We start from the raw sequence: 26961 nt of genomic DNA, 5'->3' as shown, positions 1-26961 counted from the left end.
GCAACATTCATTCATTCATTGTCTCCTTATATCTCATACTTCTCTGTATCTCGAAGACTGGCGCAAAATACGGCATTATTCTTCAAGGACCTACTAAGCGCCTCTATACCCTCTCAAATCAGATCCCTAACATACTAAAACTAGCTGCAGTGTTGGTCCCCCTAAAGATATTTTACATATCACAACAAAGTAGATTGTATTGCGGTTGATTTTTCCAATGAAAAAGCACTACATAGGGGTAGTTCTGTGCTACCTGCAGTTTAAGAATATTACAAAAACGAATAGGTCATGGCAACCTCCAAGATAAACATACTAAGCTCCTTTCCAGTAACCCAGCCAATATCTACTGGTGGTGCGGGACGATGTTGTTGCTTTCATTGCTGTCGTGAAGGGCGAGGTGTGATGCGGGTTGAGAAACTTAAAGCTTCCGCACGAGGAATGAGTTTCAAGATGGAGGTCAGAGGGTATTTGGAAAGATAATGGTCCCATGTTGGATAGTCATTCCCTCGTAGGAGGAAGAAACAAGCCTGGTGAGAAAGGAATAGCACCGGAGGGGTATCGATGATTAAGGCGAGCACGGCCTTGTGCCGCGTTTCTTAAATGGACTCGACCTGATTCAATATTTATTCGGCAGGTGCCTTCTCTCCTCCGGTCCCATTCAGTGGAGTATCAAATTTGAAAACAAAAAGGGATTCGGGTGAAAAATAGATGGGCTTCAGGGTGTTCAGGGCGACGGGGTAAATATTAATTAGGGCGACGAGGGCACTAAACACGAATCAAAAAAAGAGGGCGAGCAAAAAACATACAACAGCAGGGATTCGCTGGTGGTCACCCACCCAACTACTAACCTGCCGGCGTGTGGCTTAAGTACGGCTGAGCGGACGGGAAGCCCTGTTCTCCACACCCTATGGTCGTATGTACCATATGCCTCGTGATAATTAAATATATTCTATTTCAAATTAGAAAGACAGGGTGAAAATGTTGCGCGACCAGGGGTGAGAAGGGTGAGAACCAGGTGAGAATCCTTCGGCTCGTCGCGACCGCCGCACTGACCTTCTAGTTGAGCAAGAATAGAACATTATTAGGCTACGAGCCCCTATCTGAAACAGGTGCTCGATCCATCTATGGACTGCGTTGTAGATGGGCTGTAGTCCTTGAAACGTGGATCAAGCGCTCGACAGTTTCGCAGCGGAATGCGCGATAGAGATATATACTTGAATGTGGCAATTTGTAACTAACTAACTAGTTAAATAAGTAATTAGGGAATATCCAATTATATAACAAATATATCCGATAACCACTGGCGTATTCGTTCCGACGTTTAGTGAAGGTGATTAACCCCCATCCCTGCAGTTGGTCCCAAGTTGATTGGGTCCCGTGTTCCTTCATTCTTCCGCGCTAGCAGTTAGTGCAGCGGGGTTCGGGTTCGTAACATTTTGTACCTTGCATCTCTGTCTGTTGAACGTAAGGTGATGGCTGCATTGGCACGATTGCAACCGGACCTAGCACACCAGTCATACTGACATGGCTAAATCAAAATTGACACTGCAGTCCACTCCGGGCTCAACACCTCGTACCGTACTGTTCCCCAATCATCCGTCGCTTGTCCGTAACCTTTGAATTCTTCTTCGCTATCAGCAAGCGCTGTGTAGAATTTTCCGGTCGCTTTTGCGATGGCCTGGTCCTTCTCTGAGGTCTTATTGTAATACAGATGAAACTTTGAAGCAGCGTAGATAATCAGGCTTTCTTTATTACCCGGCTTAAAGCTGAGTAGGTAGGGTATATGCGAAGCAAGAAGCCAGTCCCGAGTGTGATTCATAGGCAGCGCCTCGATGAGCTGTTTCTCGGTGTAGGCGAGCAGACCCTGTCGGGAGGCTGGAGGCTCAGCGTAAAGGCAGGGAGGTTTGTTGACCACAAATGCCTGGTAGTAGTTTTGTAGATAATTGACAGCCGTATGCTGGGGGGATGCGATGTGAATACACATGGTCACGCAGTCAAGAAGCTCCTTAAACGTGCTGATGGTCGGGAAATATGGCAAATCGGCACCATCGGAGCTCCGCATCTCTGCAGACCAGGCCTGAATGCGTTCGTCATACAGTACTTTGTGGTCGGCATCAGGTCCTGGGTAGTCTAGAGCAAGCATGTCTTGTACGTAGTTCCTGATCTTATGCCACATGCTGTGAATGCATCTAGCGTAGGCGTAGTTATGAAACTTCGGACTGTCGAGTTGCTCTGGAGGGAACCCACGTTCGCTGAGATCTGTGGGTACGTAGCGTTTCTTGAAGTCAAAGTTCTTGTACGCGTGCCGGATAAACGCATAGGCTTCGTTTGCCTGAAGCCCGACTAGTTCAACAATGATATGGGGAACCAGCGTGTTTCGGGCAGCCGCATTCAGTGCCAAGGTCTTCTGCCAGTGCGGATAGAGCAACTTCAAAACAGGGTGGTCCGGGTCGAGTTGCCGGTGAGAGGCGACAATGATGGCTTCTTCAATTAAATGAGTATTAGTAAGGTGCACGGTGACTTCATGCCGAAGCCAGTCGCTACATTGCACGCAGGTCTTGGCTATAACCGAACCGGCAAGTCAGTGAACAACGTAGAGGACATGATCGGTTGGGGGGGATACCATATCTCCAAGCCCAGTCATGAGCCTCGTCTGTTATCTTCTGTTTTTGGTCCTGCTTTTCGCTTCCTGGGCGGAGATCCTTCCGCTTGATCAATTCCCGGTTGTAGATTGTCACAGATGTCTCGGCACTGCCCCGCCAGTCGATAACAATAGCTAGCGGGTAAAGCTGGCCTTTATCATCGAGATAAAAAAGACACACAGATGCGCAACCATACCGATAGCTTTTTCTGCTCTTGCCCTTCTCATCTGCTTCGTCAAACTCACATTTGATTACCGCGGTCGGATCCAGCCCAGCAGCCTCGCGAAAGTAGCTGTAATCTTGCATGTACAAAGACTTTCGACAGCTTTTACTGAGATCGGCGATGGTCTTCTTAACCGCTTCATCCTCTGGTGCGTCTGCGGCTTGGATAAAGTGCTGTAGCCAGCCTTCTGAAGCCAGTTCGATCGTTGTAGGATTCGTCCCTGTAAACTGCTGCTGGGCAAACCGGGCATCGCTGTACCAATCTGTCAAATCGCCCACGTTGGGAAAATCGAATATATCGTTATGACATGACCCACGAGCCTTCCTGTTATACTTTTCCACATCTTCGAGCTTCTTCCCCGCATCGGGTCTGCCCAGAGACCCAAACCAAACCCATGCAGTTCTATCAGCAGCTGCTCTTATGAATTTATTTGGCACGACGCTAGGTAAGAGCGAGGCTAACTGAAGCAGGCGCATCTTATTAAAAAGAGAAGTTGGCTGAAGTGTTGATCTCTGGTTGATTTTATCCTTCTCTGCTGCTGGTACATTGCCAGCAAGGTTGAGATGGGGCGGGTAACCGTCTTTGCCATCTGTGAAGGCGAAGAACTTGCCTTTCTCGTCCCTGGTCAGAGGCGACGGAACTAAAGGTTCGAAATTGGCTGTATCCATGAAGGATATAAAGCTGTGGAGCATATTAGCCATCTCCGAGGAGCGAAAAAGGTCCGATGCAAGTACCGCTGTTCTATAAGATCATAGATCTTTGTAAGCGCCAGTTGAGTCCCCCGATATGTTCCTTCCTCAATTGGAGACGGCCCTTGTTCATAGGCTTTCCAATGTAGGTTCTCGGGGTTCTGCTCGAAGTCTTCTTTCTCCCCGTCACTCAAGGATTCGAGCTTCTTCGGCAAAAGTTCAATATCCGCCAATTCATTGATCAATACGCCGGTGTCAATGTTATTGACAGCAAGTTTTTCAGGGTTCCCTTGGCCATTTCCCCTGAACCTCGGGATAGCCAAGCACGACGCCAGGAGTCAATGTCGTAGCGTTTTGAGCCATAACTGCTGGAACGGAGTTGTATTGTTCGGCAAAATCAGGCCGAACTTACTTAGCCTAGACTCTCAGATGTAATTAATCCAACCTAAGATGTAATCCAACATACGATGATTCGGTGCATGGAATTGAAAAGATTTAAATATGCCGAAGCCTCCAAAGAAGAGTGTGGATTTCATCAATCTGACTACTGCCTCGTGATGTCATGACAGTGGCCGCGAACTAACATCCAAGGTTCACGTAACATACTGCGTTGCAGCCGTATCTTACATTGACCGTAAAGTTAAGCGCAGTGAACCCTAATCAGCTACGAATATGGGCGAACTACTGCTTTTTCGATACCGTGGGATTGATTGGACCAAAGACTGGGAGATCCAGTGTGGCTCCAGTTTGGAGCACCCGAAAACGTTCTGCACCATCGCGGAAGTTCTAGATCGGTGCGGGGACGGGGTTCATGGTTGGGGGAGACTTACATGCAACCAGGGGTCCGTAACGTTAGTAGTGGATGGCTTGTGCTATATTCCCAGCTAATGCTAGCCCTCGCCAGAACCCGCAATCGTGTCCGAGGTCTGGACCCTCAACCGTTACCCGCCAACCCATGGGGGTGACATGTGGGTCACCCGCAATTCACCCTAAATAGAATACCTAAAATGAAGATTCATCTTCATAGATTACGCCTATTAATCAAGCTTTTCTAATTAAGAAAGATGCATCTAATCCTAATTGTGATAGCAGGTGCTTCTTACTATAGGTTGTTGGAAAGAGGAAGGCGGTCAAATTGTGTATACTATTGAAAAACTCTGGCATTATCTAATCCATGAGGACACCAATTTAACGTGGTCGGTAAGCGAGTGGCCAATGTAAACGAGTGGCCACCCAACCCACTTTTTCGTCTTTCTATGCACCTACCTATATTCTATCAAGCACTATGCCTCCAATTCGCGTCGGATCAAGCCAGGATTCTATCCAGCAAGAAGGTCGCCTCTTACTTGCTATACAAGCGATTCAAAAGAAAGAAATTCGCTCAGTTATCGAAGCTGCACGTCGCTTTAATATTCCTCGGACAACCCTTCGTCGCCGCATCGCTGGCACTACAAATCGCGTGAATACTCGCGCAAACAACCATAAAATAACCTAAATTGAAGAGGAAGTGCTAAAGGAACGCATATTATCGCTAGATACGCGTGGAGCTGCCCCTACGCAAGCTTATATACGAGAAATAGCGAATATTCTGCTTGCGAAGCGCGGTTTAACCCCTATCCAGACTGTCGGCGAAAAATAGGTATATAACTTCACCTAACGCTATCTAGAGCTTAAAGCTCGCTTTTCTAGACAATATAATTATTAGCGGGCAGAATAAGAGGATCCAAAGATTATTCGGGCGTGGTTTAACCTCGTATAAGTCATAATTTAGGAATACGGTATCCTAGCGGACGATATCTATAACTTTGATGAGACTGGCTTCGCGATAGGCCTATATACGGCATAAAAAGTGATTACCCGAGCAGAATACTACGGTCGGAGATCAGTTTTACAGCCAGGAAATCACGAGTGGGTAACTGCGATTAAGTTAATTAACGCTTCGGGGTAGGCGCTTCCACTAACGCTTATCTTTAAAGGTAAGCTATATAATTAAGTATAGTTTAAAGACCTTCCACCCGACTAGCGCTTCGAAGTTAGTGTAAATAGATAGATAACTGACGAGATAGGCCTTCGCTAGCTTCAAAAATAGTTTATTCCGTTAATAAATCACCATACGCGTGGACGATATCGCCTTTTAGTCCTTAACAGACACAGAAGTTATCTAACGCCAGAGTTCGATTAAATCTGCGCAGATTATAATATTATTCTAATCTGTATGCCGCCGCATTCCTCGTATCTACTTTAGCCTTTTAATATCGGATATTTCGCTATATTAAAGCGTTCGTACGGCAGTTTAATTGACTAAAAGATACGGCTCGGGATTAACTATATCGACAAACTTAACTTCCTTTTTATATACCTATAAGCTCGCGTCGACGCCTATAAACTAACTATAATATAAAATAGCTTCCGAGCAGTAGGATTAGTGCCAATTAATTCTTAATAAGTGCTATCGAAGCTTAATATTTAACTTCGGACGCTAACACCCCCCGTAAGCCGCGGTAGTTAATTAAGCGCTTTTTACCTATATACGCCCGCGAATATCGATAAGCTTCTAAAGTAAGCATCCTTAATTAAAGCTTTCTTAAAGCGACGCTCAAAAAGTCCGCTATCGCCTTCGTAAACCGCGCTAAACTAGCTTATTAAAGGCTGTCAGATCGTAATACAAAACGGTATACTTCTCGAGTAAGAAAAATAAGTAGCTACGTGCCGCAAACGCTATATAAAAGCAAAAGCGAGCTCGTAAGAACAAATAGATAGCCCACGATGACGGTCTATCCGTACGAGAAGCATTAGAGCTCGAGGAAGCTTATAAGGAGCCCTCGCAGGTAATACTAGCTCCACTAAGCCTACTACCGCAGGACACACTAATACCGAAGACGCGGCGTCCACCCTAATGTACCAATTGCGGACAGATCGGACATAAGAGGAATATATGTAAAGCTAGAGATTAATTAATATAAAGGCGTTGTGGTCGATAAAAGTGTCAAGATATAGAGAAAAAGTGGGCGGGTGCGCCGCTCGCTTACATGCGCCACTCGCTTACCGACCACGTTAACTTAGTTTCGCTTATATAAGCGTATCGTTTGTGCCGGTTTTTGCCTACTAGAATGAAAAGTCGCTGGCTCGTAGCACCTCCAAGAAGCTTCTTTAGCCGAACTTGCCTATACTACGAGAGCAGGTCGGGAATGCCAACCCGGCCGTGCCGTCTGGTCGTACAGGTCGAGGCTAAAGGATGACTGGATAGGAGCATGGATTGAATGGCAGGATCTCCGCGGAGGATAGGGAACCCAAGGCAGCAAAGCTTCCCCCCTCGGGAGACTGCAAGATGCCCAAGACGGCACCAAAAGACCCTCCTCCCTGCCTCGGTAGGGACAATGAACAATAAGAATGATAATAATTAGAATTAAGTAACGCAATAAGGGAGACGCCAAGAGGCATATAAGTGGGCTTTGACTCAGCCGTTCCAACCGAAGGTGCGTTTGGATGCCGAGCAAGGCTGATGACAACTTATAATGCAAAGCATTGCACTACCCAAATCAGCCTCGTGCAGCGCAGCTGATCGTGAAGTCACGTCTACATCACTGCTTTATCCTGGTCGCTCATATTGATGCGGGGTGGGAAATTAAACTCTCTGCTGTGGAGGAGAAGAAGGCGACCATAAATGGGACTGTTTCTCCTGCAAAAATTGTATTGACTGATGACCATAAATCTCTCATCAACTCCATACTTCAAAAGGTTTTTATTGAATCCCATTATGAGTCGAGAACAGATTATTCAAAGCCACGATCCTCGCACGGATGCGCTTAACTTTGTGACCAACCGTGGCCGATATACTCTCAGGGTGGAAGAGTTCATCGAGGCCGGCAGACCAGATGGTAGCGAGTCGCATGGCTCCCCAGTGACGCGCTATATCACGTCCAATGTACGGATTGCTTATGTGTGAGATCCCGTATATTCGTATTCTGATCACTCGTTTCCAGGGACAAGTAGTAGACGCGCCTGCCATCAAGGGCATCTCGGGCCACGTTATCGGCACCGGACAGTCGTTTACTATTCGCGACGACTACGACTTTGTCAACACCTCTGTTACCGGGAAGGGGTACCATGTGAATGCACAGCTAGGCAAGATGACGGTGGCCTTTACTTCGGGCCAGAATAGCCTCCAGGCATATTATGATCGGACGAATATGGCTGGAGAGAGGTTGTATTACGATGGGATGCAGGCTGCTGCCTCCTGGTATACGCAAGGTCGTTCGCGCTGAATCGTTCGCACGAGAAAATGGTATTAATGTATATACTCTATATATGTAGGAAATGAAGTGCCGACTGTACTTCGTAGCCCACATCCAGTTCTACAGTAATTTCCGAACACCGCCAGCTCTAATAGTACGGAGTATCGCTCACACTTGATACACAAAATCAAGTATCAAGTGATCATCAAGACATCATCTGAATCCTTCTGATACTCGTAAACAACGCTCACCGATCGCACCAAACCGGTCTCGATTGCACGAACACGAAGCACAGCCAAATCCAAAGGAAATGAATCTCGCAAAAACCTATTATAGGACTCGGGAGTGTCCACTTTTCACTTTTCAGTAGAGGGGTTGAACCGGGGGCAGCCCCAGTCTCGCAGCTCTCCGTGAGTGGATCTAGAAGACCGGTGTTTAAACTGAATGTGTTTAAACTGAATTTGCGAGTTGGATCTTTTCGACTGAATCGTAAATCGTAATTGTAAATTGTAAACGGCGGACCTGTGAATTACTGTATGGGGTTGGTTTTACCGTTTCAAGTCGCGTAACCTCCCTTCAATGCTCCCGAAATAAATGATCCGTCTTCGCTGCTCGTCCCCCCCCCTCTCTCACTTTTCCATTTTCCCTACCTCTATCTTGCACTCATAGCTGCGCCCCCGCAATTTCGCCCGCGCAATCGGACAAGCCGGTTGTCCCACCCGCACCTTGCGCCTTCTTGTTTTCGGTCGCAAACTGCGGCTGACCCCTTGTCGCCTCCCCTCGAGCTCTTGGGATCGGCATAATTTAGCCAAACCATACAAGTAGTGCCTTGGAGATATTTTCTTCCGGTCTTCCCGAGAAGCGTCTTCTCGCCCAACGCGGTAAAGGTTATCTTTCACAAAATGCTCACTCATCTTTGAGCCCTTATGCCACAAATCCTACTTGGTTGTCTATCACGTTTCACTATGGCCTTGCATCCTCGATCGCACGATTTACTACCTCGTTTATGCCTGTCCTGGTGCCGCGCCCGCGTGACCCGCTTCTTTTCGTCTATACTTCATCGTCATATCTGATACGTTCTGTCGTGGCTTTGTTGCCTAGTGACTGCAGGTACTACGCCCAGACCGACCAATGGCAAAATTCCCTCTTCGATGATCGTCTCAGGCTCGTTCTTGAATCCTGCGGTCTAGAACCAACAGTCACAGCCGATCAGCACCCTCGAGCTTCCGACCCCGAGAATCCTGTTAAGACCCGTGGCCCACTAAACACTTCTATAATCAATCCCGCAGTTCTGACCCATGATATTTTTCAGTGTATTGAGCAAGCCTATAAAAGGGGAAACATCGCGGCATCGCGACAGGTTTCGAGCATCCTGTTACATACAGACATCGATATCCTTCTGTTACCGACCAAGACGAAGAAGAATTCGTGTATCATTAACAGAAGCAACTAAACTGGAGAAGAAGAAGAAGAGAGAAAGAGGGAAACGAGCATCTACGAAACAAACCCACTTCTATCCCGAATCGGGTTAGACCCGCGGCTCCTTCCAGATCACGTTCCCCCTCAGGCCTCTATCAGGCCACAAGACATTCATACGTTATATAGTCCCCCTATTTAAAGAGGCTCGCCCCGAGGCTCTGGTCTTCTATTATCTGGATAATTATCTATAAAGTAATTATTTAAAGTAGCGTCTAACCACACTAATAACCGTATAGGCGGTCCGGGTAGGGCTAGGTAACGCTTATAGAAAGCTATTAACTTATCCGGAGTATTTTTAAAATCCCCTACGGGATATTAGTCGTTATCCTTAATTCCGATCTACTTAGCCTTATATTAAAGCTTCCGATAGCGTAGTCGGACGTCCACGATTCTATTAACTTCCTATTCCTATTAGTCGTTAACTTCTATTAGTAAAGCTAGGTCTGCGATCTGATCTATAAGCGGATCGGAACTCGCCGTACGGCGGAGCTTATCTAAAGAAAAGACTAAATTAACCTTAATAGAAGACAGTAAGTTAAGCTAATAGCTATAACCTTCCTTTAAGAGGATTTTATAGGTGTAAAGGAATACTGAGGACTAGCGGTGAAGGTTTGCCCCGCAGTGGAATAAGCAAGTCTCGGACCCAATTCGTACTTAAATCGAGAGGGTTTCCGATTAATCTAGACTTAGCAAGAATCAGTCTTGCTTCTACAATACTACACCTAGTCCAGACATCCTTTCTTACCTAACCGACAGGCTTTCTATCCTGAACACATAGATCCTTTACAATAGGGGCCACTAAACTAATTAGAGAGTTTTTTACTTGGCCGGTTAAGTTTCTAATTCCTAATAGTAATAAAGATAAGATTACTAACGTTAAAATCTACTTCCTAGCGATATTTATTAGCCTAGGCGCGCTAACGCTCCTAGGTTTATTTAATCTCCTTTTGGGTGTCTTTTTAGACCTCTTAGAGTCGCCGAACGTAGTCCTAAGTATCTTACGTTAACTAAGGCGATATAGACGGTTCCGTAGGTACGTCCTAGTTAAAGGATATCCGGGGCTTATATTCTCGCTTAATAAAGAAGGGAGACCTCTTAGTAGAATCCTACTATAGAGCTATAGCGGCGAAATCTATTATTAGAAGCTAGTTAGATTAGTTATCTTAGCGTTAATTTACTAATATATAAAGTCGCTATATTATATATTAGTTCGTAATCTCGCTCTAGCTATCTATTTAGGGGTAATATACTATTAATAACTTACGCTTAATTCTTAGGACTTAGTAGATCTCTATCTAGAATTCTGAGATAAATTAGCCTCCCTAATCTAATATAATTAAGTCTAGTAAGCTAAAGTATTATATAATATTAGAGATAGATTATTAGGCTATTTTTAGAGCTCTAATTATCTTATAATATAGAAGGGAGACTAGCCACTTACTTAATTAGTTAACTATTATTAATACTATATTAAAACCCCGCTTATCTTTAGGGAATAATTAGAAATCTATTATAATATACTACTATAAATAGTCTAGCGGGGAAGAGATTATAATAGACCTAGGGGCTAGTCTCTCTATATCTTTATACGCTTATAGACTAGACAGTTATCTATATAATATTTAATATTAGTAGACTATCTAAGCTAGAAATATTATATAAATTGAGAGCCTTTATCTTATTCTATTAAGGATACGCTATTAAGGGCTACTAATAGATCTTATTAAGTAATTAGGCCCGTAAGTCCCTATTATTTAGTATTACTAAGCGATCTATATTTAATAGTAGCCTATCTTATAGTTTTTAAGGTCTATCTAGATTAGTTCTTACTAATTCTTGGTATTCCTTAAGACTCTTATATTATTAGTTTATAAGAGTTACTTAGGTAATAATATTAGAGTTATTAGTAGCCGTTAAAATATATTCGGAGGTACTAATTAGGGTAGGGGTAGGGTCGTCGCGATTCTTAGGGTATATATTATACTTAAGATATAACTAAGGGAGAAGAATTTATTTTTATCCGTTTCCTAAACTAAGATCTTTTTAGGAGAGGGTATCTACGATAATATTCCGCTTCCCTATAAAATAACGGATTAAGAAGTAAAATTAGGATAGGAACTTAGCTTAGCGAGCCTAACGCGAATTTAGTTTCTTAGTAGTTATAAAATACTATAAGGCTTAATAATCGGAGAAGATACTAAACTAATCCTCTCGCTAGAGGCCTTTAAGCTCCGCCCTTTACTCCTTAAGTACGAGGACAATTATAAGTATTTTATAATTATATATATTATATTATTACTAAGCTTAATCGAGCTTCTTCGAATAGAAGCTCACTAAGTACTAATATCTATTAAGTTATAATTAGGATATTACTTTACTAATATACCTATCAGATACGTTAGTCTTAATCTTAGTTAGAGCGGTTAGGTTATAATATATTAGGATTAGGGCCGAAGTAAGCTTCTCCTTAAGTCCCCGGAAGGCACTTTTATAGGCCTTACTTTATTCGAAGGGTATATTATCTTCTATTAGGCGGTTTAATAATTTCGCGATTTAGTTATAGTTCTTAATAAATCTCCGATAAAAACCGCAGAAGCTAAGAAACAATTATATACCGCGAACTATTATAGGTTATTACTAATCTTAAATAACGGTAGTCTTAGTAAGATCTATATAGACCCCTTCGGTATTAATAATAAACCCTAGGAAATAGATACTCTGCTAATAGAACTTATACTTACCTAGACTCGCCTATAAGCTAGCCTTATAGAGTTATTATAGGACTTTCTTTATATATTAGATATATTCTTTAATTATCTCGCTATAAATTAGGATATTATTAATAAATATAATAGCGATATTATCTAGGTAATCGCTTAGCGTCTTATTAATAAATCTCTAAAATATAGTAGGCCTATTTATAACGCTAAAGGGTATTACCTTATATTTAAAGGATCTATAGCGCGTTTAAAAGGTAATAAGATCCTCTAAGTTAGGATATATCCGGATTTAATAGAACCCTTAATAAATATTAAGTCTCGTAAGTATCTTAGCCTTCCTAAGCTATTAGAGAATCTTATTAATAAGTAATAGAGGGTAACGGTCTTTTTTCGTAAGCGCGTTAAGCTTCTAATAATCTATATAGAGCCGTAGATTACTATTAGCTTTCCTAACTATTAGGATAAGAGATACGTAGGGGGGCCTTACTAGGTATAATAAAGCCCTAAGTAAGGTTCTAGATAATATAGGCTTTTATCGCCTAGAGTTCTTTCTCGGACTACTTATAAAGAGGGCAGTATCCGGGCGTTATTCCCTTATTAAGAAGGATCTAATAATCGGTTATACCTTAGTATAGCGGTAAGGTATTTAAATCCTATTTTAAGAAAATATTAGTATACTTATAGTACTTCTCTAGGATTATACTCTGTGTCTCTTAGTCTTTAGCCTATTATTAGGTATCCTACTTCTTTTTTAGGATATAGTTAATCTTATAAAGAGAAGTAAGGAAAACCTTATTATTTTCTTTTTTAATATATCGGTAAAACCTAGTACCTCCGATAAGTATAACTATATCTAAGGGACTAATATAGTGTTCTTAAGATTTTTATAGTTACTATAGAGGCTCTAAGTTACGGGCTTAGTTACCCCTAAATAGAAGAAGCTTTCTAGCTATCCGCGATTAGGGGAAGTTATAAAATAACCTATTTTATCGGTGAGCGTCCTCTTAGTATCGAGAATCTGGCTTTAGTTTTCTTAGAATAGCCTAAGAGAGAATAATAGGTGTTGGAGCATAAGGGGAAGCTACCACGAAGCAGATCGTGGCCCCTTAAGTCCGTGGGATCAACCTTAGTCCGACTGGGTCAGTCGGTGCTAGACAAAGGTAGAAGGTCAAAGGTCGTAGGATAGACCATAAGCAGATATAGCCTAAACGAAGGCAGAACCACAGTCCTGAGGATCAAAGGAAGAAGGTAGAGATGACTTTTTGGAAAGTGGAAAATGACTTCAGGAAAGTAGAACTGACTTGATTCTTTCTGCTAGAAAAGAAGGACATATTTATAGGCTAAAATAGCCTAGAAATGACGTCTAGAATAACATACAAATACTAGACAGCAACATAATAAAGGTGGCAAAGAAGGGAACCGAAGAAAAGCCAAAAGAATGATGTCAAGGATCGACGGTTTCAGCCACCCCGAAAGCTTCCCCGCAGTATCTGGTTATGCATACCCAAAGGTGGACCATTTTATCCCTAAGGGAAAGTGGTCCGCCTATCCTTGAGGGGACTGAGGGTCGAAGTCTGTTCACCGAGGTTCGAAGACCATGGTCGAAGTCCGCGGGCAAGATATGCCCGAAGGCACCTCCGAAGGAACGGACCATTCATGCCTGAAGGCGGACCATTTACCTCTGAAGGAAAATGGTCCTGCCTATCATTCGGGAGAGGGCCGCGGACCAGAATCAGAAGTGGTCAAAATATCATTTTGATAGAAGGAAACATCTGGTCACGTGATCAATACAATCTGGTCTTATATGTTGAATATAAGGATAGATCTTTCTATGTAGCATTGGTCTATATTCCAATAATAGGTATCTTTATAGTTACGTTATCCTTAAGACTAGGCTTCTCGGGCTAAATAAGTCGTCCTTTTTAGTAGTCTAAGAGAACGCTAAACTCCTTAAATTATATCTACCTAAGAATTAGATTATATTATCTAAGATTAGTAATTAATATAGATAGGCGAAGGAGTCTCTGGCTATTAAGAATTAGGGTTAATTTAAGGGTATAAGTAATTAGTTTTCCTAGGTATCTATTATAGCCCTTAGTTAGGATTAGGTAAGGTAAGGGTAGAGTATATAGGCTAAATACCTTCGCGGCCTATATCGCGAGGGATAAATTAATATAGATATAATTATTTACTCTAATATCACTAAGTGCTATAATTAAAAGAGAATATCTATTATAGGCTATCTAAGCGATAAAACTAAGACTTTCGCCTAATCTAAATAATCTAGTGAAATCTAGAGAATAAAGTAATAACTTCTTACTACCTAGAAAGAAGACTTTTTTTAGGTTTAAACTTTTCCTAACTAATTATCCTAAGGGGGGTTAGGCGGCTATTTAAGTGCCTAAAGTTTAGTAATAGCGATCGTAGAGACAGTATTCTTCTTTAGGTACTCGCGAGTTATATACCTTTACTCACGGTAGTTAAAGTAGCGACCTTCCTTTATTAAAGCGTTATATTTATTAACCGATAGTAGCTTATATAGAGCGGCGCCTATACTCTCGCGCTTTACGAATAGTGACTATAAGATATAGGAATAGGTTATACTAACTAAAGCTACTATAGTAGCTTTAGAGAGGGTAGTTACTTTATAGGACTCCTTAGCCTTAAATTAAAAGATAATATTATAAGCTACGCTTTAGTAGGTATAGATAAACTTATTAAAATTAATGGAAGTCTTATCTATAAGTAATATTATTTAGGTCTATAGTAAGTTCGGTAGCTTATTATAAAGGTCTCGCTTCTAGCGATCCTCTGATTAATTTACTTTTTTAGCGAGATAAATAAATTTAGCGAGGAAATTATAGAAATTATCCTTTAACTTTATTATTAGACACTAATATTCCTAATAAGCCTTAGTAGTATAATTTAGATTCTAGAAGATACCCTTTAGGTGCTCTATAATATTTAAGATATCCTAATAAGGGTTTAAGGTATCTTCTTTTAGATAAAGGTAGATATAAAGGAGTGCCTTCCCTTTATAATAGCTTATAACATAAATTATACGATATTCGGTAATAAGATAATAATTAGCGTTTATAGCTAGCTTATATTTAATTATTATAGCCTAAGCGTTAAATCAAACTATCTTATTATTATCTAATATAGGAGTATTAGGTATTTTAGCTAATAGATAGTCTTAGGCTTTAGGGACTTAGGGGGTCTCGATAGTTTAGAGTATTTTAAGGGCTCGGCGCTAAGGATTAAAGGAGCTAAAAAGTAAGGTTATTTTATTCGCTAACTATAAGATCTCGGTAAGCAGTAGCCTTATCTCACTCTTAGGTTAGATTAATAATAGTAGCCTTACGTTACCTATTATTAATCCGTAAAAGTTATATTAGATATATATCTCTAAAGATCTATAGATCTTATTAGGTCTAATAGGTCTTACGTTAGATTAGTTATTTTAATAGGCTATCTATATTCTCTTAGACTTTTTTTTGGAACTAATCCTTAGAGTAAAACTCCTAATAGATAAGGTCCTTAGCCTTTAGGTTATTAACCTTAAAGCTAATTATATTATAGTATCTTAATAGGTTCTAAGATAGGGTTAAGAACCTAGGTAGCTCCTATTCCTTAGCGAGCTTCTCTTAGATATTCTCCTTATTATCCCCCTCCTTAGAGAGAAGATTCTTAGTTAATATAGTGCGTCTCCCGCGTCAGTCACGCGACTTAGACTTCGTATAGGTATCGGTTCCTTTAACTATAATATCGTTCCGTCGTAGCGTTCGGTAAAGGTTCGGTTCGGGGTTCGTTTGTTCGGTTCTAATTTATTAAAGGGTATTATTAGTGGGGCGAGATAGCAATAGCGAAGTATCTAATATCTAGACTGTACCTAGAGGCGACGAGAAAGAGAAAAGACAAGTTTAGTTATATATTACCGACTAAGACGAAGAAGAATTCGTGTATTATTAACAGAAGTAACTAAACTGGAGAAGAAGAAGAAGAGAGAAAGAGGGAAACGAGCATCTACGAAACAAACCCACTTCTATCCCGAATCGGGTTAGACCCACGGCTCCTTCCAGATCACGTTCCCCCTCAGGCCTCTCTCAGGCCACAAGACATTCATGCGTCACACGCTACACATCTATTACAATCACCAGGATCAAAATCTTTGATCTTAGCCAACCTAAAGCAAGTGTTAATTTTTTATGAGCAAAGGCCTCTACGTCTGTTTCAAGTTAGCTTTTTTCCGGTGGCAAATATTCGTTAAGTTCGGCCCACTACATTAGAGAAAGCGTACTTCCATTAGAAGTACGTTCGTGAACAAACAGTAATCTACCACGGGTCGGGGATCAGCAAAATCGGCCATTCTGTTAATCACTATGGGCTGAACAAGTTCGATATCGAGAATAAACTGTCACAACAGTTTATTTTTTAAGTTTCTTGAGACCAAAGGGCTATTGACTCAGCAAGAAAGGCTCTACTACACGGTTCGAGCCGTAATAGTACGGATTATGCGCAGCCAGAACAAGTGGGGGATGAACTTGACCGAAAATTGAAAATGCAACACCAGAACGCAAGCGTTCTTTATGCCATCGCTCTTGATGGAATGGGTGGTGTGAGTAAGTCTCAATTAGCTCTCAGATATGCGGAGAGAAATATGAAGCGATTTAATCCGATCGTTTGGATTGATGCGTTAGGCGAAGAGACAATACGTTTTAATTTTGCAAGATGCTGCCGAAGCTAGGATGCGAGGCAAGTATGGGCGCTCACTCACGTTCAAATTGTCTAGCCGGTACATCAGTGACTGCTTGATCGAACAGAAGCGGACAATGAGTGGCTAGTCATCATCGATAAAGTGGACGACATCGGTTGGGTAACAGAAAGATTAATGTAAAGAGGAGGACGATGAAGAATTGACATTACAAGCCGAGATGACCGAAGCACGAGTTGACTTGCGGGAGACTGTGAACGGATCCAATTGATATCATATCTTCATTGGAAGAGAGGATGGTTATCACCCAGCATCTACCATGGGATGTGATTTCAATTACAGGAACCTTATAGCAACACTGTGATGAAGTCGTGCCAAGGCTGAGGTTTTTAGCTCTGCTACGTGCCTATCCAGGGAATGACCCCGAACCCAAGCAGGCTCTGATGCAATACTTGAAGTACTTGAAAGACTTCGACAGACATCGTGACGAGCTTTTGGAGTACAATGTTTTCCACATATGTTCAATAGCAAAGACAATACAAACGATGTGGAACACCATGTCGGAGATACTCGATTTAGAGCATGCAGCTTTTCAACCAGGTCTTGCATACTTCAAAGGCAAAGTCATTTGGACTGATATGTTCCGCCTGTCAAGCCTTGATATGCCTGCTGTGCAGCGTGAGTTGGGGGAAGGAATGTCCAATGAGCTCTAGCAATTAATCGCTATTGATAAAGGAACATGGGATGCGTTCTGGTATCGACGAAGCTTGAATGTGTTAATCCGTTACGACCTTCTCAGGTCAAGGTACATTGGTATGAAGTGACAATGCATAGCCTGGCTCAGTGGCGGGCAATACATGGCAAGCAAGGTCAAAATCGCACCGGTGGTATGCGTTGTTTGTACTTGCAGCGTGTCACCGAATAATCAAACTTCCAGAGCAGGCCCAGTTCCTTCAGCACCTGATAGTGCATCTTCCAGATCTTGAACAGTTGCAAGCTCAAGGAACAGAAAGGGTGAGAATGAGAAATTGCTTCATCTGGCCCATCATGGCAGAGTTCTTCATAACGAAAGCCGACGGGAACAGGCCGGGAGAGTTGACGCCCAGGTGGTGGAGATAGAGAAGACAAAATTTGGCGAGAACGATCCCTTCGCGCTGACGAGTAAGGCCACTCTCGCGTCAACATACCGAAATTAGGGGCCGGCGGGAAGTGGCCGAGCAGTTGGAAGTGCAGGTGGTGGAGACTCGCAAGACGAAGCTGGGCGAGGAGCATCCCTCCACGCTGACCAGCATGGCAAATCTCGCTTTCACATAGAGATATTCATGTGAGGGGAGATATTGCGACAAATTTTTCCCTGATTCGAGACCTTCGGACCCATTCTTTTGATTTTCTATTGTTCTGTCCGCTTGCTTACTCTGTTTGTTGCAGTTTAGTATTCCTTCAATCGCTTTGATGCTTTGTCTCGGAAGAAGTCAAATCACAAGTCACAAGTCATACGAAAGTAATATTTGTCCAATAGAGCGATCGACTATGTTCATTCTCTGTTTCCGGGGTTGAGTTTTCGCTGCAGTGAACTTCTCCTCAACGTGGCTCGAAGCCTCTCCACCTCGGACATCACGACGGTTCCACCGGAAGACAGAAGCGCACTGGAGTGGAATGCTCGCGCGTGGGACGTTCTCAGTAAAGATTGAATATTACTCGATCTCACTCCACCACCAACGATGATCCGTAGAGGGCTGCAGCTTAATTGGGAAGGACCTTGTAGTTGATCAAGTTGTTGGGCAAGGTTGGCTATTTTCTCAACGCAGTCGATTGCCCTATCACTCGACGGGCCTCCACTGGTCAGAACTGATGCAAAGCCACACCTGATCAAGTCATTCAGAGCTGTGTCCCAGTGAGATTCCGGAACGCAGTCAAAGGCGCGGTGAAAAGTGCACGGTCTGCCTTCCGCAAGCTTGACAAGCTCCCTGTTTCTGGCGACATCAATCCATGAGGACAAACCTTTCGAGCGGTCTTCATAATGTGGGTTGAGAATACCGAAAACAAACCCATCCGCCCCGAGATCCCTCATAGTGGACACTGTGGCTTTCATGATCTCAAATGATGCCTTATCGTAGCAGAAGGTCTTGGAATGTGGACGAATCATTACGTATATTGGAATATCAATCAGATACTTGAGTGCCCTCAAAGTTGTGGCGGCTGGCGTAAGCCCCCCAGACGCGTAGTCCCGGCAAAGCCTGCGAGAAATGAGCATGATGTGGTCAAGAACTGCTTCAGACACCTTTCAGGAATGGGAGCAGAGCAAAATCTTAGATCCCTGGGGGTTTCGAAGTGTCACTGAACCTCGAAACTTACTCAATTCGATCAGCGCCACCATTGGCTGCGTTGATGGCGGATTCCTGATTGAAGCAGGCGATTTCCAAGACAGGGGTTGCTGGATTGCTGCACTGGTCCATAGAGCCTGTTTATTTATCGTTTTGTTGAAGATATTAGCTTGAATCGATCATGCTGGGGCGACAGACAGACTGGGGCGACAAGGCCAAAAGGGGGATAGCAAACAACGGATAAGGATTGACTCATTTAGGTGATGGCAGGGTGGTATCGGCCCGCGATCGAGCGGGGCTGAATCATATCAGGCTGGCTGGAAAATGGCGGGACCTCAGCAATTGTTTTGCCTCGTCTAACCTTCAGTCGGCCTTGCTGAATGACGACTCCTCCATGCTTCCAACTCTCATTAGTTTTCAAGCACTGGAAATACTCTCAATTTCTCATTATTGGCATGTATTGAATTGAAGGACGATATAGTCTAGTCATCGGCCACTTGCACCGACAAGAATGCGACACAGAAAACATCACATCATCTCTGCATAAATGCGGCTTTGACTTCACGACGCCCTTCGCTCTTACTGGATCCAGTTCTGCCACTAGTTGCTCCTCGAGAGCAAGGAATATCGCCCTTCTCAATGTCTCCAACATCTAGAACAGAGGAATGTTTCTTTCCCACGAAAACAATGCGTCGGTTCCTTCTACTTTTAATCGCCAGGGGTAGGGGGATAATATGCCAATATGAGTGTTCCTCACCAGAAGGTCGATCAGCGAGGTTGCGTTCGCGGACCAGAATGGGGCTGTCTTATCTACCTCCTGTCGCTCATCTCAAGGCATCTCCGTATCTGGAGCGACCCCCCCCCCAACAATTAATTGGAGTACTATTACCCCGCTCTTGTCTTGATTTCTAAGACGCTTGGGAGTAATTCAAAGTCATAGGGCTGGATGACGCATATTTTGAATGCGAAAAGTCGCATCAGATTAACACGTGGTCGGGTCTTTCTTACTTGCTTGTGAGCTTATGCTGGAAAAGCGCTTTGTGAGTATTTTTTTTGAATTTATTTATGATATGTTCCGAGAGAAGCGCAAGCGGGAGTAAAGTGGTTGGCGTCTCGAAGCGATCTTGCATGGTATTGGGCGCATCAAGCAGCGGTAAGGGAAAACTTCGAAAATCGCGGTTACCTTGACCCTGCATGACCTTTGGCAGCACTTTGCTGATGACAAAGGAATCTCTCTTTCACAGGTGCAAAGCTCGTTGTACCACAACTTCCGCCCAGTGGCCAGCAAGTCATCGTTGTAATGCCATGGCGAAACATCCAGTCATTGCTATTGCGGGGCTTGCCTGCGAAACGTCTGGATTCTCTCCGGCTCGGACCTCCGCAGCAGCCTTTCACCCTCTTCGTGATATCGAAGTAATTGAGAATCATCACTTTATCCACCCCGGAACGCCACTCGGAGACGCAGCGGATTGGCGAGGTGCACTCATTGGCCACGCCCTTCCCGGCGGAATTGTCACCAAAGCGGCATTCGAAGAGCTTGTGGGGGAGATCCTGACCCGGCTGACAGACATATGCAAGTCGAACCCGATCCATGGTTTATGGTTTGATATCCATGGAGCAATGTGTGTCGAGGATCTAGATGACGCCGAGGCGAAACTTCTTCGTCGAGTCCGGAATGTCATCGGATCCCACGTCATCGTATCGGCATCAATGGATCTCCATGGCAATGTTTCACAGGAACTTGCACACCAAACGGACCTAATTACATGCTATCGGATGGCTCCACACGAAGATGAGATGGATACGAAAGAACGCGCATGTCGAAATCTTGTCGCGTTATTGGTCGAGCGTTCATCGCCAGAACGACCATTGAAGGCCTGGGTTCCGGTCCCCATCTTACTGCCAGGAGAGCAGACTTCGACACGAATCGAGCCCTCAAAGGGACTTTATGCACTTGTTCCTGAAGTTGAATCAATCGCTGGAGTGCTTGATGCTGCTATCTGGGTTGGCTATGCTTGGGCGGATGAGCCACGAAATCACGCGGTTGTGATGGTGACGGGATGGGATGAAGATGCCGTGACCACAAGCGCGCAAAAGCTTGCAACTCATTTCTGGGACTCCCGCGAAAGATTTCACTTTGTTGCACCAACCGGATCTCTGACGGAGTGCATTGACACTGCCCTACAGTCCAAATCACGACCGTTCTTCATTTCAGACTCGGGTGACAACCCAACTGCTGGAGGCGCGGGTGATGTGACATGGAGTCTTTCGAGGGTGCTCTCTCGGCCCGAATTCCAGCACGAAACAGGTCCTCGTGCCATCTACGCCAGTATTCCAGGACCAAAGTCGATCGAGCTAATCGTTCGGGCCGGCGTGGGAGCTATTGTGACAGTCACGGCTGGCGCCGAGGTTGACAACACCCACGGGGGGCCGGTCTTCCTGACAGGGCGAATACATGCGATCAAACATGGAGATCGAAATGCCATGACCGAGGCTGTCGTTCAAGTCGGGAGTGTGTTTGTGATTTTGACTCAACTGCGCAAGCCCTATCATCTCGAGAAAGATTTCACTGAGCTCAATCTCGAGCCCCAATCGGCAGACATCGTGATAGTCAAGATTGGATACTTGGAGCCTGAACTTTTCAACATGGCAGCGGATTGGATGCTTGCTCTGACACCAGGAGGTGTTGATCAGGATCTTCCCCGCCTTGGGCACCGACGCATCCGCCGTCCTATGTGGCCGTTTGATCGGGCCATTTCTAAGCCGCCCGACCTTACTGCTCGATTGATACCAGCTTCTGATAAGCCACTCAAGATCCATCCTTTGATGGAAAGCCATTCGTGCTAGCTCCTGGATGCATGATTATTTATATCCACCGGGATGGCTGATTTGCATGGCCTGATGTCGATACCTCTGCGCCTGAACAGAATCCCTCGCGCTCATCCAGTGGCCAAATTTGGACCAGGTTTGGTACGAGGCCCCGTCAAGTAAGAGGTGCATCGCAATATCTTGGTAACTGTATAATTCATGGCCAAACTCGGCTCCAGCTTGCACCCCGTTTCGATCTTAAAAGCTTTAGGTATTTCTGGTGCGATCAATGCTGGTGCCGACTGGAGGGCTTGTTTGAGCCGTACGAATGTCTGACCACATTTGGGTGGCCATTCGACCGTTGAATTCTTCTTCTGCTGCATTGCCTCGCTCTACTTGAGTCGGTCGTGTAGCGGGGCTACGATGGTCTAGAAGGTTTGCCATATTGCTCTTCATCAGGTGCTCCATAATTGACAAATGTTCTCTCGAATCGAAAATCAGCAACCGCCTGAGCGCGCTTCAAATGGTGAGCATGACGATCCTGCAGTCATGCTGCAATGTATGGCGACTTCCTGCTTGCTTAGAAGAAAATGAAATTGGATGTGATTCCTGAAACGAAGTTTTGTATTCGTCCAGGCCAATATTAGCCAGTAGTGCACGTGGAAGAGCCTTCCCCTCAATTCAACTCGGAAACAAAGCATTCTTTAATTCCATTCCGTCTTGCGTGACCACATCAACCGTTCCTGTCGCACTGGATAGTCACATCCGATGTAAGTTTTCAGATGGCCCCACGTCGCCGGGTGATCGGCAAGAAACCAAGAAAAACGCGCTCGAACAGCGCATACACGAGCCGAAGTATTGAGATTGCGTCTAGACCGTCAGCCTGTCAGAGCCTTGTCCGACTAGCGGCATAATCCCTACGTTGCTACCTAGAATGAATTTTCCTAGGGGAGAGAAATCACTCGACTTTTCCCTCTCCGTTCACTCTTCCCCGCGATTCAAGACGCCGAGGGGATTTTCCAGATTGACAATTCTTCTTCTTCTTCATTTTCGTTCTCAGTATCGTAACAGAACTCATCCTTATCAATCAACGCCGTCGACACATCATCATGCATCATCTCCGTGGTTCGCTGCTCAGCCCTTTGCGACGGGGCATTTCTCACCTCACCACATCAGAAGCGGTTCGGATAGATCAGGAGGACACGCGTCAGTGCATCGCTCGCGGAGAACTCCAGGAGATTCGAGATGCGGCCTTTAGTAACCGAACCTGGATCATCACCTCCCGATACTGCGAGCTTGGAGATGGGGTGGATTCTCTCGAAGAGTACCTCCATTCTATGTGATATGTATTACCAGCTAGGCCGGAATATTACCTACGAAATGTCTGACCACAAGGGCCTGTCCTCGACATCGTCCGCATTCAAGGAATGGGACCGCTCACTCGACCCGTGCGGGGGAATTATGGTATTGATCTCGCACGAACTGTCGAAGGCACACTGTGGAATGATCTGCCCTTCTTGGCCACCCACATGACCGACTTCTGGAACAGCGACTGCTCGACGATTTCAGGTACACACCGACTTAACTTTGCGATCTTTCTGGCCAAATTAGCATCAACTCGCGTTTGCAAAGATAGATTGTGCCAGATTGCCTTCATTCTATTCCGCAATTTGTTCGAAGGAAGACAGGGACTTCGGAGCAGGGAGGAGTCGGATAATGAAGATCCAAAACAAAGAATGCATCAACTTGAAATCTTCCACTTGTTACCAGCTGCCGTGGCTTGGTTCCGCCATGCAGGTCACAATTTTGTTCCACTTTCAGAGGCCTATTGAAACGATTGCCCGGCGGTCATCAGCCGATGTGGCGAGAAGTTCCTCGAGTCAGAGCTTGGGCAGCGAGCACCTACAGGATTTTCGCCAGGAGATACATCTACTGTCTCCACGCCGATTGCTCTCGCAGGTTGTTTTGTTTCCGCAACCTCGAGAACAACCCGAGAATGGGGACGTGGGAGGCTTCATAGAGGCGGCCGGCAAAAGCCTCAAGATCCTTTACCGGCCCATAACTTTTCCCTAAGTCCCGTTCATGCGCTTTTTCGCAAGCTCGAGCGGGATATTCACGCTTGAAGTGCCCTGGTTTGGTACAGCGGGCACACGAACGGTTCGTAACCGGGGCTAAAATCCGTTTCATGAGGGGCCTATTGATGGCCCGTAGTTCATTGATAGCTAACACTTCCATAGCGTCGGGAGCGAGCCAGTCCAGCGTTTCTGGTGCGAGACTCACGCCTCTTTCCAGCTAGCAAAACCGATCGATAGTGTCCACTAGGCTCCTTGGGGAATCCCGTTCCTGAAGCCATTTGGCCTTCAGTTCAGGCTTAGATGCGTTGATTAGGCGAAGCCGGTTGACACTTTCAGGGATGGCGTCTACCACCATATTAGCTAGGTCTTGCAGGCGGGTGGAGAAGATCTTGAAGAAGTTACGGCCTTCTAATTCGTTCTGGAAACGGTCGTAGCGCGACTGTTCCCCTAGTTATTCCCTAAATTACTAGAGTGTCTATTCGCGGAATTCGTCCTAGGTGCGTATGGGTTCGCTGCGGCCTGCTTCGGTTCTATCCCGAAAGGTACACCAGCAGATTAGGGCCTTTCTGGTCCGCACATTGCTCGCAGATATGATCTTTTGGTCGTCCGTCATAGTTTGCGCTGACAGCTGGGCCACCCGCACGAAGTATTCTTCTCAGGAGCGACATTCAGACTACCCGAGGTCCGAAGCCACAGCTCGTACTGCAACTGTTGCAGTTCGTTCCGCAGTCGAGCCAGCGTCATTATAAGGTCAGGCGGAACAGAGTGGTTCAAACGTCCATCAGCAACAGCTTCCTGAGGGGTACTTGCAGGAGTGCTATTGGCTACGGAAGCCGCAGTGTCTTGGGTTTCGGATGCATTTAACGACATGGTTGGTGTGCCTTGTTCATACCGCGTTGCTATGGCTTTTATTTCTCTTGGTTGCAAATACTAAGCCCCTTTTGAAGCCCAAGGCTTCGAATCTTGTATACATACATGTACAATGTGACGACCCGTTTAGAACTATAGCCTCACTTCAACTTGGAAAATGATGACACATTGTTGAAATTAGACATGAAAACCGGAAGAAAATTTGTTGTGTTATACAAAGCTACACATAGATGCATGTTTCTTTTTTCTTCATTTTGATCCACTGCATGTATGATATCTGAGGAGTCTGCACAAATCTCACGACAACCTGTGGTCTATTCGCATACCTTTTCTTTGCTGAGAACTTTTCTCTTGCCTCGACACTCTGTTTAACCCTTTGCACACATTCAACACATAGCTTCGCCGTAAAAATAGCCCATGTCGAGATCGATGTTAGGTCCAGGTGGGAAGAAGGACCCCGTAATCTGGCCTGTGGCTGGGTCGCAGGGAAAATAGTCATCGTAGGATGGCTTTTCTTGTTTTATGAAAGGGTCCAGCATATCTAGACGCTCAAAGCTATAAGGCACTGTTATGCCGAGTGGAGAAGTCCCTGACTGCTCCATCGGCGAGTAGGCAATTGAGTCTAGCTCCCCACCGGTGGTATCCAACTTGGCCGTATTGATGGGCAAGATCTCTGAGGCTCCGAAAGCAAAATCATCCACGCCTTGGTCATTAGACAATGTGCTTAGCTCGGCAATGTCGGGTCCAGCCTGCTATGCGAGGTAGCGTCTCTTTAGATATGCTAGCATATATGTGAATTGAACGAAGTAATTGATTGTCTTCCCCCGAAGGAGAAGGACTAGTCTAAATATTATCTATGCTGGTGCTATGTAACATAGTGCCCGTACAACCGGCGTCGCCCCCGACTAAGACCGTACGTGCAGAAGACATGCTATAAGATTCCCGTAGGCCGTAGGCTTGAGGCATCCCCAGTGTCCGTGGGACCACAGCCTCGGGTTCTGCACTGATAGATTAAGGCTCCGTCAGAGAAGATCACCACTTCTTTGATCCTGTCCAGGTGTTGTTTTGGCCAGTTTTCCAGTTATTTGATTGCCATATCAATGCCCGTGCGCTCTGAAACGTGCCTATTGGATTGATCCAGGGTTCAAGATGTCGTTGCAGCCAGTCCGCACTCCTTGGGCCTACTGCGGATGTACCCACGAGTCCAGCATACCCACTGCCATCAGTGAAGACACGCTGAATCATCACGCCGGAGAGTGCAGCCTTCAATTTGATACTATCATGGGTCTGAATAGCGCTTTCAGAATCCTCTATGGCGCATGTGATGCGTCTCTCCCGTAGGGTAAGCACTATTTGCAGACCTTGATTCCCACTGCATCTCTTGTCCTTGACCCTAAGACGCCAATAGGCTGCTTTTCTTTCAATTCAATGCTGCTCATGGCACCTGGTTTTCAAGGCGTATCTACCTTGGTTTCCGTTTTTCCGGGACGCCCTCGGATAGTGCACAGGGAACCCATTCCAGATTCGACGTATCTCTTCTTATGGGAGATTGATAGAGGTGCTATACTCGGATATGCAATAAAGTTTTGTTCGTAGAGGCGAATCCGCTTTGGTGACTAGACTGCCCATATTTTTTGGGGCAATATTCTGTACCTCATCATGAAATCGGATGGAAAGATTTCCAGAGTGAAAATTGTCCAACATATTAATATTAGATCTCAAGAGCGTTGAAAAGTTCAGGAGAGATGCTCTTGAAAATTTGGTTCGCTGCAAATTCATGTGCAAAGTCAAGCCCGCGCTTCTGAATGACAAAGATAAATTGAGGTTATCTTGACATCGGTTGGAATGTATCCGATGCCACATGCGAGTGGTCTATGATGTTATAATGATGAATTTCTGACGGCCTTCACAGGAGTATGACAGGCTTATCACAAGGCAGTATCAATGCCAAGTTCACTTATCTCGTGTTCAGGCAGTGGAGTAGGTCAGAAACTTGTTGTAGAGTCGTCATGTCACCATGGGTAAACTCGGTTTGCTCGAAGTCTCCCCATATCGTCCGGTAAAAGATCTACGCAAAAAGCCACAACCTGTTCTTGCTAGGCAATATCTCAATGTCTTGTTCGCTCGCCAGTGCTGTTATCGAGCTAATCCTCAAAGGAAATTCGGTGATAATGTTACTCCA

At 44.7% G+C, this 26961-nt stretch overlaps 7 protein-coding genes across 7 annotated transcripts; 3 read left to right on the top strand and 4 right to left on the bottom strand.

The window, feature by feature from the left end:
• Window positions 1-1528: 1528 nt before the first annotated feature.
• On the bottom strand, window positions 1529-3856 carry N7477_004230 (putative lipoxygenase; the record flags this gene model as incomplete). The annotated part of the gene is made up of 3 exons (XM_056965893.1): window positions 1529-2562; window positions 2624-3546; window positions 3600-3856. Coding segments are annotated over 3 exons (2214 nt in total), but the record flags the coding sequence as incomplete, so codon positions are not given.
• A 3455-nt stretch (window positions 3857-7311) lies between these two features.
• N7477_004229 (uncharacterized protein) lies at window positions 7312-7819 on the top strand (the record flags this gene model as incomplete). The annotated part of the gene is made up of 2 exons (XM_056965892.1): window positions 7312-7479; window positions 7538-7819. 2 exons carry the CDS (start codon window positions 7312-7314, stop codon window positions 7817-7819), a joined length of 450 nt encoding a protein of 149 aa, XP_056822673.1.
• Window positions 7820-17700: 9881 nt separating this feature from the next.
• N7477_004228 (uncharacterized protein) lies at window positions 17701-17994 on the bottom strand (the record flags this gene model as incomplete). Its single annotated transcript, XM_056965891.1, is given in 2 exon segments — window positions 17701-17874; window positions 17890-17994. The coding sequence occupies 2 exon segments, from the start codon at window positions 17992-17994 to the stop codon at window positions 17701-17703; spliced, it is 279 nt and encodes a 92-aa protein (XP_056822672.1).
• Window positions 17995-18236: 242 nt separating this feature from the next.
• Window positions 18237-19158, bottom strand: N7477_004227 (copper homeostasis protein CutC; the record flags this gene model as incomplete). Its single annotated transcript, XM_056965890.1, has 2 exons — window positions 18237-18939; window positions 19058-19158. 2 exons carry the CDS (start codon window positions 19156-19158, stop codon window positions 18237-18239), a joined length of 804 nt encoding a protein of 267 aa, XP_056822671.1.
• Window positions 19159-20331: 1173 nt separating this feature from the next.
• N7477_004226 (M81 family metallopeptidase) lies at window positions 20332-21873 on the top strand (the record flags this gene model as incomplete). The annotated part of the gene is made up of 1 exon (XM_056965889.1): window positions 20332-21873. One exon carries the CDS (start codon window positions 20332-20334, stop codon window positions 21871-21873), a length of 1542 nt encoding a protein of 513 aa, XP_056822670.1.
• Window positions 21874-22943: 1070 nt separating this feature from the next.
• On the top strand, window positions 22944-23177 carry N7477_004225 (uncharacterized protein; the record flags this gene model as incomplete). The annotated part of the gene is made up of 1 exon (XM_056965888.1): window positions 22944-23177. The coding sequence occupies one exon, from the start codon at window positions 22944-22946 to the stop codon at window positions 23175-23177; it is 234 nt and encodes a 77-aa protein (XP_056822669.1).
• A 1341-nt stretch (window positions 23178-24518) lies between these two features.
• N7477_004224 (uncharacterized protein) lies at window positions 24519-24779 on the bottom strand (the record flags this gene model as incomplete). Its single annotated transcript, XM_056965887.1, has 1 exon — window positions 24519-24779. The coding sequence occupies one exon, from the start codon at window positions 24777-24779 to the stop codon at window positions 24519-24521; it is 261 nt and encodes an 86-aa protein (XP_056822668.1).
• Between the last annotated feature and the right edge of the window lie 2182 nt (window positions 24780-26961).

This window comes from Penicillium maclennaniae (assembly GCF_028827695.1).
Source record: "Penicillium maclennaniae strain IBT 15551 chromosome Unknown utg000004l:1.0-3007600.0:1.0-3009580.0, whole genome shotgun sequence".
Taxonomy (NCBI): Eukaryota; Fungi; Ascomycota; class Eurotiomycetes; order Eurotiales; family Aspergillaceae; genus Penicillium; species Penicillium maclennaniae.
The sequence above is the reverse complement of the archived record's forward strand: the minus strand, read 5'-3'. Positions and strand labels throughout refer to the sequence as shown.